Raw genomic sequence first — 20,212 nt, forward strand, 5'->3', positions numbered from 1 at the left:
TCATTCTTTTTTATTTCCGGGCCACCTCTCCAAGCCATCGTGAATGCGCACTAGCGTCATTTGACGTCACCATCAGCAGTCACATACTGCTGTTCGTTCCCATAATAAAAGTACAAAATGTATTACACAATCTTTTCAAGGCTATATGTAGAAATATGTGTGGACTCATTCTCTTTGGTTTAGAGCACTTCATCAGCCATTAGCATAAAAAAAACCCCTAAAACTATTTTTTTTTTTTTCTCAAATCCTGCCCTATGCTGAATAAAAACAAGACATCTTTGATATTTTTTTATTCATTTAAAATGCAAAGACACAGGTGCATTAAAAATTGCTCGGTTTAGTCGACAAGATCATCATCGATGGGTAAGTATTAAAAGACAGTATCAGCAGAATCTATTGAAGTTTAAAATCATTATTGGAGAAATTTCCTTTTTATTCATATAATTTTAGTATTTCAATTGAGCTGTCAAACAGAGCAGGGATTTTATTTAAAAGCTTGTCCAAATAATGCTATTTTGCGAGGTCACACTTACACTTTGTATACAGATAATGTAGCAGAAAACAGTTTTCCCTCGATGCTAATTGTCGTTTATTTGAAACCATTTCATGCATCTGCAGTTTTTTCACAAGTCTCAGCCTCATCTCTTAGGGAATCTCTGCTCATTCTTATTTGTCAGATTCCCAAGTGTTGGTAGTTTTCCAGCACAGACCTCGGCCCTCAGTTTACTCTGTCAGTTATTAATGGAATTCATGGCAGGGTTTTGTGCAAGCTACATTCACAGATGTCAACAGAATCAACACATGTTTTATGTTGTTGTTCTGGAAGACAAAGTGCTATTCTAGAACCGCATTAATGTTTAACACTCCATTTTAGGGGTTTTTCAACTGGAATGTATTTTTCCAAAGCAGTTATCAGCTCTGTTATATAGCTATTGTTTTATTTATATATAAATTTACAGTATATTAGGCATGTAACAATTCTCAGTATATTGAACCGTTCGGTACGGCATCCACGTTTCAATACTGACTTGAAAACTATGTTTTTTACGGTTTGGCGTATAGGCTCCGCCCATTGTATTTATCTCTACCTGTGTGTCTGAGTGTGCCTGTGAGTCAGCGCGCAGGGAGTATCAAACTCTGCCACGTGAGTTAATAAGCTACAACACACTAAAGTTTGGCGTTGCTGACAAAGTTATTTACCTTTAGCATGGTTAGCATGGTTAGCAGGGAGAAGCAGCTACGGCTTGAGGAAGCAGCTGTTTCTAAAGTCTGTGCTATGGGAACATTTCACTTTTATTGTCGAGTCTGACAATGAAATTAATTGATTCATTCATTCATGTATTCTGTGGCTAAGCTGAGTGCTGCAGTCCTGTAAGATAATACAGGCTGTATAAAATACAAATATTGTCCACCTTATGATGTAGGCTGAGCTGTATGAACGCAGCATCAGAGACACAGTCTGTGCCTTAATTAAATTAAACTGATCATTGTCCATTTTCTCAGATGAATATTGTATAATCTCACTAATTTAAGTATTAACACTCATCAATTCCTGCATTCCTGCCTATGCTGCAGCAATAGTGTTGTTTTTGGTCTGAATTATTGATTTTAATACTTCATATTTTTAAAGAATTATTCCTCATGTGACGTAAGTCTGCATGGGTTTTCTGTGTTTGTGATTGGTCTGTCACTGCAATCTCCACCCATTTCACTAGAGCATGCACGTTGCCAGGCTGAAAACACCTGTGTTAAGTGAACGTGCTGATAACCTGCTTTGTAGTACACGGGCTCTCTGATGGAGAATGTTTGGTTAGGTGAAGCCCGCTAATGGAGATATATCCTGGATAGACTTATCGAGCTTCGTAGTACAGGTGCTAAATATCAAACCAACTATAGCTTTCACATGTTCTCCTCTCAGTGGGATTTTAAACTTTAATATTGTATTAAAATAATGAAAAATCATATACTGTATACTCTTATCGCCCAAGTATAGCACACAACATACACTTAGAATGTACATTATTTTAAGATAGCGAGGTTGTAGTTTGTGTTCTGTTGCAGCCGATCTTATCTGATTAGCAACAGATTATCAACAATCACGATTTTATCTCAATTAGAATTTTCAATTGTCCCAGAATATTATCGTAATAATATCAATGGTTACTCTACCTGATTCCATTTTATATACTACGTACCACTGTGGAATTGGATTGACTCTATCAATTGTTATGATGATTGCAGTTCCTTCGAGCCTTGTACTGCTGTGAGAATAGCATCTTTTGAAAATATTATTTTTTTTTGGTCATGGAATTGAGGCTGTTTAGGTTTCAGTTGGGAGAGTTATCAATCCAAATGTTTGTGTTATCCTGGAAATTTTGGTGGACATTTGTTTCCTTTAGGATGATAAATTTGTCATCAGAAATTATTGTCTCTATACTGGAGACAAGTGAAAGCTGTAGCTGACTAAAATCATACCTGTCAAGTATCCCGTTTTGGCCGGGAAACTCACGTGTTTTACCGCTCTTTTCCGCCATCGTCCCATATTATTATTTTCCTGTAAATATCCTGTATTTTAATGTAAGAATAATTAAAAGATGCCTTACTAAACTGAACGCTGTCACTAGCTAGATTAGTCCAGCTAAATTCGTGCCGACAGCCGCAACAAATCCGGAAACAACCAAAAGGAGAGATGATGAATGAAGATGTTCCGGCGAAATAAACAAAGAACTCGTATAAATACCTTGGAAAATGTGACAGAGAGTTTACCTTCCTAAAGAGCAGCAGGATGGGACACAGTTACACATTCTGTAAGATTAGTGTCTGCCACTGAGGAAGGAACGACGTAAGTCAGCATGAAAAATCAGCCAATCACAAGAGCCACAAATATACACTGCTTTAAAAAGTGTTAAAGGATGTAAAGTCTGTAACAAATGTGTCTAATTAGTCCTTAGTGAATACGAGGGAACCACATGAGTGAGCATGAGAAATTAAAAAAAAATGTGTAATGAAAATAAAATGTAAATTTCTAACTTAAAGACAAGCAACGTGAAATTAACAGTAAATATGAGACGTGTTGACCTATATATGAATTCTAAGTATATTAAATAAAAACATGTGCTTCATATACACATTTATGTTTTAATTGAGTTTTGTATTTTGGCGAGATAGAAAACTACAATATTGCATATATATATATATATATATATATATAATAGCTTATTTTGTATCAAAATACCCATTTTAGGAGTCGCTGCTTTTACTTCTCAGAACAACATGTAAAGCACAGTTAGATGGATTATTGAGTGCGTCCTAACCCAGACCTTCCCCGCAACAAGCCACACTACAGAGCTCACTCACACGTGCTGTCCCTTACAGGAAAAAAAAAGTCAAAAGTTGCACATATTGTGAAGCTGTTTGTTAATAAATGCGTCTGTGTAGCATTTTGCGTTAGCAAATTTAACCCAGAATTGTCTTTCTGCTCAGACTTCATTTGAAATAAAATCATCAAGATTTATATCGTATATCACCATTTTGAGAAAATATATGAGATACTTTATAAAATTTGGTCCATATCGTCCAGCCCTAGTAGGAATGTTCACAGCATTTCAAAGCTAATAAAGGTAGGCCTACCAGATTTGCATCACATAATTGTATTTAGTAAGTGGTTGACAAGTGGCTATTTTAGATTTCTTGTACACCTGTCTTAAAATATAAGGGATACTGGAGCTTGGTTGGGCGGGTGGGACGGCTCGTAGTGAGCGTCTTATTTTCAAATCCAAAACTTGACAAGTATGACTAGGATGAATGTCATTTCTGCCAATACTCATTTAAACAATAATCTGAGACTGCTTTTTAAACCTGACAGTTTTAAGGTCAATGCCATAGTTTCTAGCATTCTAACGTCCACTTAACATGCAGGTAAATCCTGTATCAATTGACCAAAGGTGGATAAGTATTCAGTTATTTAAAAGCACACATAAACATGAGCTTTGTCAATGAAGCAATGGGGTGCTTTGCAAGTTGTGTTGCAATAACACATCTTTGTTTTTTTCCTTATGTTAAAGTTAATGAGAAAAACAGTTCGTTCATCCAACATGCATCATTAATAACATATAATGAGAAAAACAGCAATGTAATATAATATCTAATGTTTAAATGATAAAATTGACCCTACATATGTAGTGAGTCTGGATGTTATTATCAACTTTATCGAAGCAATAATTTAAGGGCTTATACTACGAAGCTAGATAATTATATCCTGGATTTCTCTTCACCTAACCAAACATTGTCCGTCAGACGGAAGTTGTCCTATGAATCTAGATTACAACTTTCAGCCTGGCTATGTACAGTGTCAGACCAATAACAATCACAGATAAACTGGAGAGCAATTTACATCACATTTGAGGAATAATTATTAAAAAATATTAAGAAATACAATCCATATTTTAGACCAAAAACAACACTGTTGCTGCAGTAATAGCAGCAAGTAATTAATGCTGGAGTGTTAATGATTAAATTAGTGAGATTATAAACAGAAAATAAACAGACACTGATCAGTTTCACTTTAACTTTCACCTTGTCTATGGCTCTGATGTTGCATTCATCAGCCTACATCATAAGGTGAAATATATTTATATTTTATATTATCTTACAGGACTGACGCTCTCAGCGTCACCACAGAATACATGAATGAATGAAGTCATTTATTGGTCTGAATTTGAAATCACCCGATCTACTCAGGTTTAGGTCTAGGTCAGTCCATCAGATATAAATCTATATATTTCCTATAAGATGTCATCTGTAAATGGAAGGACTGCATCAATGTCTAAATATTCTCTCTCCTATATGCATCACATCAGATCCACACAGAGACGTGTTCACAGTGATCCTCCTTTTATTGACAGGTCATTTTCTAAGAGATCTGATTGGTCAGGAGGTGGGACTTCAGTACTCACTCAGATCCTGTTACCATGGTGATTTAGCTTCGTAAGACGTTAGCCAGCTTCGTAGTATAGCACACACTGAGTCCCTAAGTGTGTTCATTGTGTTATGGTCATTTTTATATTCATCATCATATCGTCAAATGTATGTTCATGTGTACAATTTGTCATGTTTTAATACATGACGACTCCATTACTCATTACACTTTTGAACAGCTGAATCATGATTAAACAGTACAGATCGTATTATTCTCAGTGCAGCACAGTCTCTGCCAAGCCAGAATCTCTGCTCACATGCAGATATACACTGACGCACACACTTATCAAGACAGATAAAGACTGGAGCCGAACCTTCTCATAACATCTTCATCATCCTCCAACATTTCCACTATGGGCATCTGACTTCCTCCCTTTTGTCTCTCACTGTTGGGACCTTTTCTTATCTGTGTAAAACCTTAAGCTGAAACTGTTAGAGGGCGCGGCACTTCCTTCGGACCTCCGGCCGGGACGGTCACTTCTTTTGTTCCATCTTGTACCTTTTTTCTTAGTTTAGAATAAACTTTTTTTATATAAAATCATCAATGCTTCTCCTGGACTCCATCATTCAACCAGAGCAATAAATCATGTCTCCAAATGAGGTCAACCGTAAATTCAGCCGTAACAATTGTAACATTGATCTGTTGGTGTTGTCTTGGACATATTGGTGGATGTTTGTTTTTCTCAGTAAGCATGGATGATAATCACATGTGTAGCGCTACATACATGACATTTGTTCTCTGCATTTAACCCATCCCTGAGGAGCGGTGGGCTGCCACAGTGTAGTGCACGGGGAGCAGTTTGGAGAAGAAACCATGCACAATTTTATACAGGACCATGTAATCAGATCATAACCAGTGCTAGTTATTGCTTTTGAAACATACAAGCTGCTGATTGGTTGATGTTTTTAAAGTCCCTGTTTGCAGTATATGATGTTTGTTAATGTGGCTGGTTTCTCTTCCCCCTCACACAGAGTCCCGGCTGTGATGCATATCTTGGTTCAGGTAAAGTGATGGATAAGTGTGGTGTTTGTGGAGGAGACAACACAACCTGCAGGCTGGTCTCTGGAGTGTTCCAACACAGTCTGAACAAGATTGGCTACCACAAGATAGTGGAGATCCCAGCTGGAGCCACAAAGATTAACGTCACTGAGATGGTGAAGAGCAGGAACTACCTCGGTAAGGATAATTATGAACACAGGTACAAAAAGCATTTTTAAGATTTTTTTAATAGTTCACACTACAAAATGAGAAATGAAATTATGTAGGATTCCTTGATATTGTATCAATATCAGTCACTACTCTAGGCTGCAATATCAGTATTGTATCGGAAGTAAAAAAGTAGTTTCGGGACACCCCTATCACTTACTTACTATGATTAAATTTAAAAACTGCAAACAAATGGAAAATAGTTCATGTCTATACTTATGTCTATACTGTTGTTGTTACATTCACATGTAACAACAACAGTACTACTATGTACTTATGATTTTCAGACCCTTGTTTGTAATTTTTTCTGAAAACCTCTCCAGTTAAATTTAAATGCAAAATGATTTCCAACATGGTAGGGAAGTGTTCCTAATCTAAGGGCCTGTAATAGTGAGGTTTAAGTATAGGGCCTCACAGTGTTGGTAGGAGGAGCTGCCTTCAATGGCAGCGGATGTAATCCAAAAAGAACTTTTCTTTTTCCATGTGGTTTTCCAGTTCCATTAGTTGAGGACAGCTGCAGTGCTCCACTTAAATCCATCTCAAAACATACATGGAAAATAATATTCCATTTGGTGGGATAACTATCCCAGCCCTTATTTCCATGCAGATTACCCTGTTTTTAGCCTAGTCAGTTAGTTAATTCATGTATTCTTTTTTTTACCATTTATATAGTTTCTTTCTTCCATCTATGTCTTGTTCAATCATACATTTGCACAGATTATATAAACATTAGCTCTTACTACATTTATTGGAAAACTTTCTTCACTTTAAATAGACGAGTCCTGACATGGTTTACCTAAAATATCTGTCAAAGCAACTCCTGAGGTGTAAAGAAATATGGAAGAAGAAAATGATTTATAAAAGTCCTAGAAAGTGTTGCTCTGCCATGTCTAAGGATGTAAGAATCTAGAGACGACACAGATTGACCTATGTTCTTAATATTGTTAATAGTGATAATCTCTATAAAATGCCCTGTCCAGAGGAGGTCAAAGCATAAACCACTAAATAAAGTTGTTTTTCTGACTCCCAGGAGGCTGGCCTAAAAACACTTCTCATTCAAGTTATGTCACTTCCACATTTACTGTACAAACTATCAGAGATATATTAACAGAAGGTTTATGTTGAAATGAAACATTGAGGTACAGCAGGCTGCTGTTTGCTCCCCACATCATTACTTTTCACAGTGTAAGTCTCTGTCAGCTCTGCAGATTTACGAGGCCATCTAATGTTTCTTATCTAATGCTTTTCTAATGAACTCTTGTATCTAATCCATGAAATCTGTGGAAAAAGTTTTAGGTTACAGGTTTTGAAGATATAACATCAGATTTGCAAGACAGCTTAAAGAGAGCCACTAAATCTATCTATCTAGATCTATAGGTTATGTTTCTTGATCTCTTTATATTAGACAATCAATAGTTGATTATACAGATAAAGTATTTCTCTTTCTGTCAGAGGTTAGGGCTTCTTGTGGTAATTGTGTGGATGTACTGTCTTTCTTTTGCAGCGCTGCGAAGTCGTTCAGGACGATCTATCATCAATGGAAACTGGGTCATTGACAGACCAGGGAAATATGAGGCAGGTGGAACAATGTTCACATACCGACGTCCCAATGAAATCAGGAGCACGACTGGAGAGTCTTTCCTCGCTGAAGGACCCACCAATGAAATCCTCGATATTTTTGTGAGTATTTATTTGGTTGCGCTGACAGAAGGACTTCTTTAAGAAAAAATATCTTTATCCTTAAAAGCAGATATTCTGAAAACACTATATTAGTTTAAGATTGTTTTCGCTCAGATGATTTTCCAGCAACCAAACCCAGGAGTCCATTATGAGTACCTTCTTCCCTCTCAGAGAGCGACCGATCAACAGCAACCAAACCCCAGACCAGAAGGTAGCTTCCAATGTCTTACATTTAGCATGTTTAGGTATGAGTTTTTTTCTGTTACAGGAACAACTAGTATCTCTAGCAATAATTTCTTTTACAGATTTTTGCACAGCTGATCTCATCAATTGTTATGTTCCTTTGTTGTTTTGAACTTTGGATCTCCATCTTAGGGAATGCTCTGAATAAACAAAGTGGATATGATCAGCACAGCAACACCCAGGACAATATCCACTCAACAGGCGGGAGAATGTATCCCCCTCATTTCTCTGACATCCAGGTACCAGTGGTACAACCACCCAGACGTGACAAAGAGTACATGTGGAAAATGAGTGGTACTACAGAATGCAGCGCATCCTGTGGAAAAGGTTAGAACAAACCATTAGCCATTTTAGGTAGTGCTACATCTTTGACATCGGTGGATCCTAAACTTTTCACAGTCACGTACCCCTCATTTAACCTGAAGCCATGTACACCCTACACCTGCACACTTAAAAACATAATAATTTAATGTCATATACAATGTAGCCCTGGTGCCTACAGTGAATTTCACCTATCCTGTTGAGGAATAATATATAATTATAATAATAACTACAATATTTGCATTTGAGGATGTAAGTGAGGATGCAGTTGCTGGCCTGCATCCTACTAGCTTATCATTGGCATTAGCATTATCTAGCATTGGCATTAGCCTAGCAATACCAAAAACCAAGCAATAGTATTAATCTAGCATCAACATTAACATTAGCATAGCATTAATCTTGCATTAGCATTAGCCCAACATTATTATTGACCTAGTATTAGCTTAAATATAGCATTATCATTAGCCTAGCAATATGATTAGCCTACCAGCCTGTCATTGTCCGATCCCATTAGATCTCTGAAGCTAAGCAGGTCTGGGCCTGGTTAGTAGTTGGATGGAAGACCACTGAGAATACCAGGTGCCACAGTGGGTGGGCCACCCCGGGTGGCAGTCACCCCAATGGTATCTGTCATTGTGTCTTTGGGCAAGACACTTCACCCACATTGCCTAGTATGATAGTAGTGTGTGAGTGAGTGTTGGTGGTGGTCGGAGGGGCCGATGGCACACTTTGGCAGCCTTGCTTCTGTCAGTCTGCCCCAGGGCAGCTTTGCCTATGTTAGTAGTTTATTATTAAAGAAAAATACCATAATTGGTAATGGTAAATGGACTTGATTTATATAGCGCTTTATCACCACACTGAAGCAGTCCCAAAGTGCTTTACATATCAGCTCATTCACCCAATCACTCTCACGTTCACTCACCAGTGGGACAGGACTGCCATGCAAGGCGCTAGTCGACCACTGGGAGCAACTTAGGGTTCAGTGTCTTGCCCAAGGACACTTCGACACATAGTCAGGTACTGGGATCGAACCCCCAACCTCTCGATCAGAAGACAACCCTCTACCACCTGAGCCACGGTCGCCCTATTCTAATTAAATAATATAATTATAATTCTGTAAAGTGACTTTGAGTGTCCAAAAAAAAGTTGGGGACATGTCTCATGTTGTAGGTGTTTGTCTCAGATTGTGATGCAGGGGGCTCCCACTTAAAACACTGTGGCCCAAGGCAGTGCTACCTTTACCTCAGTTCTCCTTGTCTGCAACAGAAAGGATGTCATTAAAAAGCAAATCATGTAAAAAAAAAAAAAAAAAATTAAAATATCGAGTGATTTTTGATTGAATGAATGTCTTAGCAGCAGACTCAAGGTCAATAGAAATACACTATTACATAAAAAAATAATCAAATAAGAACAGTTCAAATGAACATTTGATTAGACAAGGCATTTGTTTCATTTACTATGTATTTATGCTGATATAACCTAGAAGTGCAATTCAGCTACTAACAGTGTTCATAACACTGCTCGTATAGCTGAATAATAGTTTAAATTAATTTAAGTTAATGTCTAGCACAGACACACACATGTTTTTCTTTGTAAAATCACGATCACATCACAATTTTTTCATTCAAATCATTTAGACTATTTTAAAGTTATTTACCAATAAAACAAACCAATTCACCTACTTAAGAAAGGAATAAAAGATCATTTAAGACAAGGTAATTTTCAAATATTTTTTAAAATTGTATGTAAGCTATTCATCAAACTGGTTCCAAGTACAGTTCACATCAAACAAAAGGGCTGATATGTTCTTATAATCACACACAGACTTTTTACTTTGTTTAACTAAAGCCTATATCATTACCATTAACCTAGCATTAGCCTTGCAATAACAATAACCTAGCATTAGCCTAGCATTAGCATTCACCTAGCATTAGCCTAGCATGAGCTTTAACCTTGCATTAACATTAGCCTAGCAATAGCATTAGCATTAACAATCACAATTTCTGTTCTGCGTGGAAAGTGAGTCTCTTCTCCTTCTCTTGACTCTGTAGATGAAGTTCATAAATCCATGAGGGTGAAGCTCCTCTTTCTACAAACACGTGTGCTAGATGGGCTGTTGTAGGCATTACTATTGGCTGCTCGACTGAAGTCAGGCGCGTTCACGTATCATCGGTAGTTACAGTGTAATGACGGACGTTCCAGCAGAAGTCTGCCTAAACGTTAGACTCAACAGTTACACAGCAGATCAAGCAGAAAAAGGCAGACCAAGGTGGAGAAGCAACAGTTTAAAGCTACAAACACTGGGGAGGAACGGACCGCTTTGCCTCCTCATGGGTTCGCCACACACACACACACTGGTGTCAGAGGGAGAGTGATAACAGACGGGATAAATTGCAATAAGAGAAGGTGAATTTATTTTTCAGTTTGGATGCGTAGTGATGGTTGTCAGTCCGCTCTGAGCGTCAGGCCTAGATCACAACCGCCTGTATGAGTTCTCTGACGGGGAGGAGCTGACGGCAGCAGTCGCTGTTCAGGATAGTAACTACGTACATTCATGTCCCTAAAACACCAGAAAAATCTCTAATAACACAAGATAAAGTCCATACATTTGTCACAAGTCTTTATTGAGAAAAAAGTTGCTAAGAGCGTTCACAAAAAATACCGGTAAGGGAGGTTGAGTTTCAGTTTCAAAACGAAGTGGAGAGAGGATTCTAATACTGCAGCTTTAAGTGAGTAAAACAATGTCAATAACATCTTTATACCTCTAATGGGATATTATTAATCAGTTGAAAGTTTTATATATAATTTAACACACTGTTGTTGTTGATTAGCCTACTAGCTAACTAATTCTTCAGGAATCATACATATGAGCAGATAAGATAAGATATTCTCTCTTGATCCCCAAAGGAGTAATTCAGGTGTTACAGCTGCTTAAGGCAAAATAAATACAGGGAATAAATATTACCATGAATAATACTCAATGGAAAAAATAGATAGGAGAGCAAAGGTTCCTGTATGAATCCACAATCTCCTGGAGGGTACTAGGAACAGGCAGACAGTTCTTCCTGTAGTCCACCACCATCTTACTGATATCTTTAGAGCTTTAGTTTGTTATGAGTGCCCCATGCAAAAAATGCTTTCCACCAGCCCTCTGTACTCCTCCTCATCATCGCTGCTGCTGCATCCAACTTGTTTTCCTTTTTTTGGTTTCTGCAAGCATGGGAGGTAAAATAGGTTGAGCAAATAAATACTGTAAATATGTCTCAGTAAACAACTAACTGAACCTTTCAGTTTTTTTCAGGAAACTGTAACTTTGTGTTTTAAGATTTAGGGCTGTAGCGTCAAAGTGGTGGGAGTATTTCAGAGGGAAAAGTCCCTTATACAGCCTGGAAACGAATGCATTAATATTGGGAATTCAGTAACACTTACCATACCAGATAGCTGGCAACTGATCATCAGAAATGTTCCTGCTAGCTTTGGTCGATAATTTATAAATGCAATTTTTTATTTTATTTTTTTTCCTGCATGAAATCATACTACTATGATATGATACTTACATTTGTATTTATTTTTTTATTTACAGATGTGAATAGTTTAGTTCAATCCTGTTAATTATTATTTCTATATTTTAACTAATTCTTTTTCACTTGAAACTAACCGCCTGTATTGAATTTTTGGGAATCAACATGAAACCTGTAATCAACACTGTAAAAGCATGTTTTTATTCCCAATGTGCAGTCTTAAAATTATTCTAAAATGATCTATTATGACTTTTAATAGGGAAAAATCTTGTTCCAGCTTTGACTTGACCACTTTGGGTTTTTCTCAGATGTTCCTAAATTAAAGCTTTTTCTGTTCAGGTTTCAGATATTCCACCTATAACTGTGTGCACCGGGTGAACCAGGTCCAGGTTTCAAACACTCTGTGTGACAGCAGCAGCCGTCCCAGCCCAGAGGAAGAAGCCTGCAACCTGCAGCCCTGCCCTGCTTTGTAGGTGGTCCCTGTACACATTACAGCTGCATTAAAATGATTTAAACTATTTGGAATTAGACCTCTCTAGGAACATCTAAAGTATGTGCAAAAATGACTATCTATTAAAACAATAAAAATATCTTCAGGCAAGTTGCTGGTGCAATGATTATCATGCTACCTGTGTATTCATGAGTTCACAGCATGTCTTAATTTTTAGCTGTGATTGGTTGTTTCCCATGCATTCTCTCTGCACAAACATCATTTTTTCTTTATGACGTTTTTCATATTTCAGTCTTTTCGATTTTTGCATTTAATTTAACCATCGGTTCTCTTTCCAACATAGCTGGGATATCGGGGAGTGGTCTGAGTGCAGCAAGACCTGCGGCCTTGGAATGCAGAATCGGCAGGTCCTGTGTCGCCAAGTTTACGCCAACCACACACTTAACGTTCACTCAAGCCGTTGCCGACACCTTGAAAAACCCGAAACCACCAGCACGTGCCAGCTGAAGATCTGCAGTGAGTGGCAGATCCGCTCTGAGTGGACCGCTGTGAGTGGACAGCAGTCAGTCGCTAAGGCTGTAGTAGTATGCCCAACGACACCTTTGTGAAAAAAGGGCTTTGACAGTTGGATCATCTCCGCGTCCTTTTTTTAAACTCTGGCAATCAATGACATCTACTGTATGTACAACCTACAAAGTGCAGTGTTTACCACTTTGCCTGTGTCTCCTTTAGTGCTCAGTGCCATGTGGGCTAGGTCAAAGGTCACGTAAGGTGCTTTGTGTCAGCAACGTGGGCGACTTTGTTCCTGACGAGGAGTGCAACATGAATCTGAGGCCCAGCGACGTAGAGAACTGTGACATGGGAGCCTGTGCAAAGAGCTGGTTCTACACCGAGTGGGGCAACAGAGTGAGTGTCCCATTCCTTTTCCCTGTTTCTTCTTAAACAGGGATTAATGTTTACTATTACAAACAATGTTTATAATATAAATGCAAAATAATGGGTTTTTAAAACTACTGTATGATTCAACATTTTTAGAGCATTCAAGGATTTTTTAATCGAGCAGAGACTCAACTAAAATACTTGTTTGAGTTTGTTTGTTTATTACCAATCCCTGTTTTTCCGGTAAACATAAAATGAGTGTTTATAATCTACACCAAACTTCCTTTCAAGATGACAGCTACTATAAGTCATGGAGGGGCTTGCTACATTAAATTTTGTTCACTATTAAAGCTGCAGTATGTATACATTTTTGTTGTGTCATTTGGTCAAAAATCTATAATCATCTTTGAGCATATTGTAATCTAAAGTGTTCTGAATGGACAGTGAATCTATTCTCCTTCTCTTGGCTCTGTACAAGACATTTATAAATCCAGGAGTGTGACGCTGGATGTCAGCCAATCATAGATCTTTCTACAGCTCCATGAGCTGGTTTGGGTGTCAATATTGGCTGCTCGACTGAAGTCAAGCGCGTTCACATACCATCGGTAGTTACAGTCTAATGATGTATGTCCAAGCAGAAGTCTCCATCACAGCGTTGGACACAACAGATACATAGCAAAGCAAGAAGGAAAGGACCGAGGTGGAGAAACAACAGTCCATCCATCCATTTTCATACCCGCTTTGTCCTATTTCAGGGTCGCGGTGGTCTGCCGGTGGCCATTTCCGGCTCACGCTGGGTGCTTGGGGGGTACACCCTGAACAGGGAGCCAGTCCATCGTAGGGCAACACACTCGGGCAATTTAGAGACTCCAATCAACCTTATAGTCATGTTTTTGGATTGCAGAGGAAGCCAGAGTACCTGGAGGAAACTCACTCAGCATGGGGATAACATGAAAATTCTGCACAGAAAGGACCCAAGTGTCCACCCCAGGACTTGAACCCAGGACCATCTTGCTGTAAGGTGCCAAGCAACAGTCTAAAGGCACAAAAATTATTTGGAGGAATGTGTCCACGCAGATCCCTGTGACTGTGCAAGATCTGCCCCACGTACTGGTGTCAGAGGGAGAATGAGAACAGACGGGATACGTTGCGTGTAAACCTAAGAGAAACATATCAAAGGTGAAGGGAACAGACACAATTCATTTACAGTGTGGATGCAGAGTGATGGTTTTCACTCTGCCCTGAACAGCATCTGAGATCACAGCTCTGTGAGCTGTGGGGAGGACGAGCTGATGGCAGCAGCCGCTGTTCAGGACACTAACTACAGAGTGATACGTACATTCATGTCAAAGTCTCTAAAACACCAGATAACGCTACAATAACACAAGATAAGGTCTATACATTTGTCACTAGTCTCTATTGAGAAAAAGGTTGCTAAGAACTTAACGGGGAGTTTAAGCTTCAGTTTCAAAACAGGGAGCAGAAGGAATATTCTACATACTGCAGCTTTAAGTAGAGAGAAAAAAGATAGGTTAGCCACTGATGTAGCTGTTAGTCTTTATAGTCAACATTGAGTGAACAGTGAGATATGTCCTTATTGAGGTGTGTTAATTGACCAAGCCAGGGCTCTATAGTTTGACAGTATTTCTGTCAATCATTGCTGCCCCCCAGTAGTGCACTTGTGCAATTGCGTCTCCTCGCTCAAAATGTGGCCCCCCAAAGATGATGAGGCCCTACGCACAGTGCATGTTTTGTCTTTAGGGAGGGGCAGCACTGATTACTGTAATCACGAATGAGGCACTCCCGGCGCATGTGTGTACATGCATCCTTGTTCTCTGTAATGTTGCTTCAGTCAGATCACCGTTATTTTTTTGATTGGCTGATGTGTAATGGATCTTATTGACTGGGCTGTGCCAAGCTCCCAGCCACGATGATGCCCAGGTCGTCCTGCTACAGGTTCCACTGTATTCCATCTGATTGACTGACAGGACGATGATTCAAGCAATGCAGTCTGCCTTTGCCTTATTCATTCATGAATTACTTTTCTCTTTTATATAGAGCCTATGTTACTAATGTGCAGCGAGTTTTCTCACTTCTCAGCGTGAAGTGTCATGTGTGGCGTGTGAGTGTAGGAACGTATTGAATTGCGTGCGTCTCACGCTGAATGTGTGAAAGCCCTGGCAAAGAGGTGCGAACTGTGCAAATGACACTCATGCCACTTTTTTGAGGATCATCAGATATTTAAAATAGTATAAATACTGTATATCTATTGAATAGAGTGAAAAAAGTTTTTACACATGCCTTTTAAGACGTTTGTATTTCCAAACCTTAAAAGTAAAAGTATCACTTGTTGATTTCCCAGTGGTAACTGCAAAGTTCTCCTACATGTAAGATATTTCTTTTTGTATCCAGTGGATCCAAGGGTTGCAGGGGCTGATTAACCTACATTTGAACTGTGCAGTGCTCTGCTGAGTGTGGGATGGGCGTGCGGTCCCGGGGAGTTCTCTGCCTGATCAACCACATCAGCACCCTCCCTCTGGAAGGATGTGACAGCGAGCGGCCTCCTGATTCTCAGGTCTGCAACAATGGTCCCTGTGAAAATCGTATGGAGTGGTTCACGGGGCCCTGGAGCCAGGTATGAGTTACTCTGTGTTTCACTGTCCTCACACTGACGTGTGTGTGTGTGTGTGTGTAACTGATCTCATGTTGGTGTGTTTTCTTGACCCAGTGCTCTGCAGAGTGTGGTCCAGGCAGTCAGCAAAGGTCAGTGGTTTGTTTGGTAAAGTCAGAGGAGGGGTTCACGGTCATGCCACCATACGAGTGCTCATCCTTGGACCGACCACTTAGCCAACAGAGCTGTAACCTGAAGGCCTGCAGGGCCAAGTGGTACCACACTGACTGGAGCGCTGTGAGTACAGAGACACATTTATCTACCAGGGTATTCTGATAATAAGGACATATTGTGGAGGTGGTTCATATAAATGAGCTCTCCTGAGTTAAGTTAGTAGAACAGGTCACAACTGTATGTTACCAACAATGTACTGTAGACATTCTGGGCCGGTATGCTGGATAACTTCGTACCAGGTTAAATCACCATGGTAACTGATGCTGAATGGCTAACCTTGTTGGGACCAGGTTATGTCCTGGCTAATATCACAATCAGAAATACTTTATTTAACGCAGGGAGAAATCACTTATTTCTTATGAGTATTATAGCACCGCCTCCCGACCAATCACTTTTCTTGAAAAATGACCTGCCTAAGAATGGGTGGGTCATTCTCTGCAGATCTAACAGGGATTAGAGAGAAATGATATTTATGGATAGATGTAATCCTTTCATTTGCCCGTAGACATCCTATAGGGAATTCATTGATTTGTATCTGATGGACTGATCGACATTTGTCAGCTGATAGAGCCTCATTCAGTCATTCATATATTTACACTGTTGGTGACGTTGAGAGCCTCAGTTCTGTCAGATAATACAGGTTGTATAAATGACAAATATTGTCCTTTTCATGGTGTAGGCTGAGCAGCACAAACTCAATATCAAAGACACAGACTCCTCCCAAAATGAAGCGGAAATGTGAATAGAAACACATCTGTGCCGTAGTAAAGTTAAATGAATTGATACTGTATTATCTCACAAATTTACGCATTAACAGTCTCACAATTCTAATAATTCTCTGTCAGTGTTCCTTCCTTCCTGATTTTGCAGCAGCATCAGTGTTGTTTTTGTTCTGAATTATGGGTTTTCATTATTTCATGTTTTTTTAAGAATTATTCCTCAATTGTGACGTAAGATGCTGTGCACAGTTTCTCTGTATTTGTGATTGGTCAGATAATGCAATCTCTACTCATTTAATGTGAGTGCTCTGTTAATATACCATCATATAAATGCTTATTAACTATTAATATGTGCTTATTAAGGATTAATTATCCATTATTACAGTATACGTTTATTTTTCATAAATGTTGACAAGCATCTTATAAGCGCTTATTAACTGTGAATTTTTTGCTGTTGGTGCTCATTAACTCTTAATTTTTGCTTATTAAGCATTCATTATTTGTCATTACAGTATGTATTAATAAATGTTAACAAGCATCTTATAAACTTTTACTAACTGTTAATTTGTGCTTATTATGCACTATTTAAACATTATTGCAGTACCGTAATATAAAGTATTACCAAATATACTTTGGTAAAAGCTCAATTTAAAATACAATAGAAAATAAGACACTTATACACTTATTAATAAGAGTATTTGTTTCCATTTGAAGAAAAAAAATAAAATTATTCCTTACATCAAGCAAAAAACCAAAACAAACATGTGACATATGTGGTGTTAACCTAAGATGAGGCATGGTAAAAAAAAAACAAAAAAGAAAAATTTAATACATATAATTAAAAAAATAAACAAGGCTTCGAGACAGGGGGAAATAAATCATATTTTGTGTTCGAGGTATTCAAGGAATTGTTGCAGTCTTAGTTTCTTCCTTTGATATTGATCTGCTGATGTTTTTCTCCTATTTTGTATTTCATTAGTTTTTTAATATATGAGATGAAGATAATATTCAGTTAATGTTACCCTATTGGAATACTGAATTAGGTAGTAGAATGTTCCTATTTTCTTCATTAGTGTCTTTATTTGTCCTGGCTGTAGGTCAGTGCAACCACAAACAGAACTATATCATGACAACAAAGGCAAACAATGGAGCGACTTTGGCTGCAATTACAATTACTTTTCACACAGGCACATTTTTGCAGGCTTTGAAATGCATTGACTTGATGTAGTGTTGGATCTCCATTAAAGGGAACGTTTACTAAGTGAGACTGATAGTTGTCCCTTGCTTTACCCAGTGTTCACAAACATGTGAGGGAGGTTTCCGTGTGCGGGAGGTGCGCTGTCTGTCTGACACCATGATGTCCAGTGAGGAGTGTGATGAGCAAATGAGGCCCAAAGCTAAAGAGAACTGCAACCCCAGGCCCTGCACCCCTCACATTGGTCAGTGATTTGTTTTTTCTCTTCCTGCAAATGACTCCAGCTGCTTAGACTCAGGTCATGTGTTGATACCTTTTTTTTTTTCAATTTTTTATCTTGTTCCAGATGAGAAATGCAAAGACAACTACCTCAACTGCAATGTGGTGGTGCAGGCTCGCCTCTGTGTGTACGATTACTACAAGACCACGTGTTGTGCTTCCTGCTCACGCATGGCCCATAGACAGCCCATCTACTGGGGCCGCAGCTAGCCCCTCCTCTGGTCCCTGCCAGCCAAACGAGAGCCACTCTGGTCCTGGACCTGGCCATGAAGACCATCAGATTGACTAGCAGTGTTATATTTATGTTTGCTGACAAAGGAATACTAGGAGGCAGCTTTTAATAAAAACAAGAAAAGAAAGATTGAGACCAGCTGGGATCTGATCAGAGGTCAGAGAAATCCAAAATAAACCCCAGGCTTCCAGGAGATAGTTTAGGATTGAATCCCACGTAGTATCAAGAGAAGAGTCAGCAGCTTCTTTTGGCCTTCTGTGGAAGTCATGGATTAAAGAGTGGATGTCAGAGTGGATTGTACAGATGTTCTAATGATGAGACATCACCGAAACCTCACCTGGTCGACAACAATGGCAGGTTAACCATTGTGCCCCTACATTAAAGCCAAATAGCTGGTCCTAGTGTATATTTCACATTTCTTCCCTGCTTGCACACCAAGAGGAGCAAACATCCTGTGTAAGCTGTCCTGGATGTACATATGTAAATATTTATGTATGATGGACTGAATTAAAATGCTTGTATTTAAAGTTTTCTGCCACCAGAATAAGTTCCATCTGTATCTCTTGCACAGTACCACTGGTCGCTCCTCTCTGGATGTGGGACTGAAACCTTTGCTGCCATGAACTCAGTGAAGGCATTCCTCTACCTGCTGACGCTCACAACATACTGTATCTTCTGTGAAAATAAATGTACAGATTTAAATGTAACTTTTTAGTGGGATATGACCATTCCACACCTATATAATTCATTTTCATCCAATATTTTCTGTAAATTGAATGTTGTATTTTTTGTGCATCATTTACAGCTCAGGATTTGGTTGTAATTCTCATAATTCTAAGTCAATATAATTTAATTATTTTTGCCTTTCAGTAATGAAGCTAATAAATTATATTTAGCGTGATCTTGAGATCATCTGAATGAACATAAAGAGCAAACCATTAACACATGATTTTAGAGGAAGTGTGCTTCATTCATTCATCGTCTGTGAACGCCTTGGACTGTACGCTGTCAAATTTCTTTTAGTTCACGTCCCACTTAAGGGTTGGTTAGGTCTCAAGTGGGCTGGACTAGAAAAATTGAAGATGCCATATACTGTATGTATGTAGTACCTCTCTTATATATGCACTCACTTTGAATGAAAAAATTATTTCTGTTTACAGTGTCTAAATATCACATGTCGCGACTGTCCGGCCATGACCGCTGTTTTGATATCTTACATTTTTATTACTATATACTGTATGATTTCTTTAGTGTTTTCGTTGTCCTGTAGAAAATGTAGTAAAATATAAAGTATATATTTTTTTTATTTTCATAGTCTTCATGCAAATATTGACAGCAAATTCTGATTTAGTTGTAGTTGTGGTCTTCTGACTAAAATGCTTAGTTTTATTCAGAATTTAGTCATATTTCAGTTATAGTCTAGTTTTAGTAAAGTAACTAAATGACATTAAGATTTTAGTCGACTAAATCTGGTGCAGAAAAGTCGACTAACAGAGCACAAGAATTTATGCATTTAAAGATAGAAGATTCAAGAAAATTACCATTTATCAACCTGATAGTGGATTATTTTAATGTTTGTAAAAACACAGATTTGATGTGATCCTTACATAAGATCACAGGGGTTCTGATTGGATTTCGTCCCATTTATTTCAACAAAAATATA

The 20,212-nt window shown here is 38.5% G+C and overlaps 1 protein-coding gene across 7 annotated transcripts in view; it reads left to right on the top strand.

The window, feature by feature from the left end:
* thsd4 (thrombospondin type 1 domain containing 4) overlaps window positions 1-19,697 on the top strand; it is a 76,960-nt gene extending 57,263 nt beyond the window's left edge. The window contains exons 8-19 of one of the 7 annotated variants that reach the window (XR_003672689.1): window positions 5,950-6,154; window positions 7,689-7,864; window positions 7,958-8,075; window positions 8,240-8,434; window positions 12,289-12,418; window positions 12,744-12,948; window positions 13,133-13,306; window positions 15,741-15,914; window positions 16,008-16,187; window positions 18,138-18,282; window positions 18,385-19,005; window positions 19,121-19,696. Coding sequence is in view for 5 of the 7 variants with exons in the window: in XM_028436808.1 (XP_028292609.1) it covers window positions 5,950-6,154; window positions 7,689-7,864; window positions 7,958-8,075; window positions 8,240-8,434; window positions 12,289-12,418; window positions 12,744-12,948; window positions 13,133-13,306; window positions 15,741-15,914; window positions 16,008-16,187; window positions 18,138-18,282; window positions 18,385-18,527 (1,845 nt within the window). In the remaining 2 variants the exon portion in view is untranslated. Of the gene's footprint in view, window positions 1-5,949; window positions 6,155-7,688; window positions 7,865-7,957; window positions 8,076-8,239; window positions 8,435-12,288; window positions 12,419-12,743; window positions 12,949-13,132; window positions 13,307-14,034; window positions 14,437-15,691; window positions 15,915-16,007; window positions 16,188-18,137; window positions 18,283-18,384 lie in introns of those variants that run through there. The other 6 variants (XR_003672690.1, XM_028436808.1, XM_028436797.1 and 3 more) reach the window with 6 other exon arrangements.
* Window positions 19,698-20,212: the final 515 nt, after the last annotated feature.

This window comes from Gouania willdenowi, chromosome 3, assembly GCF_900634775.1.
Source record: "Gouania willdenowi chromosome 3, fGouWil2.1, whole genome shotgun sequence".
NCBI classification, from domain to species: Eukaryota; Metazoa; Chordata; class Actinopteri; order Blenniiformes; family Gobiesocidae; genus Gouania; species Gouania willdenowi.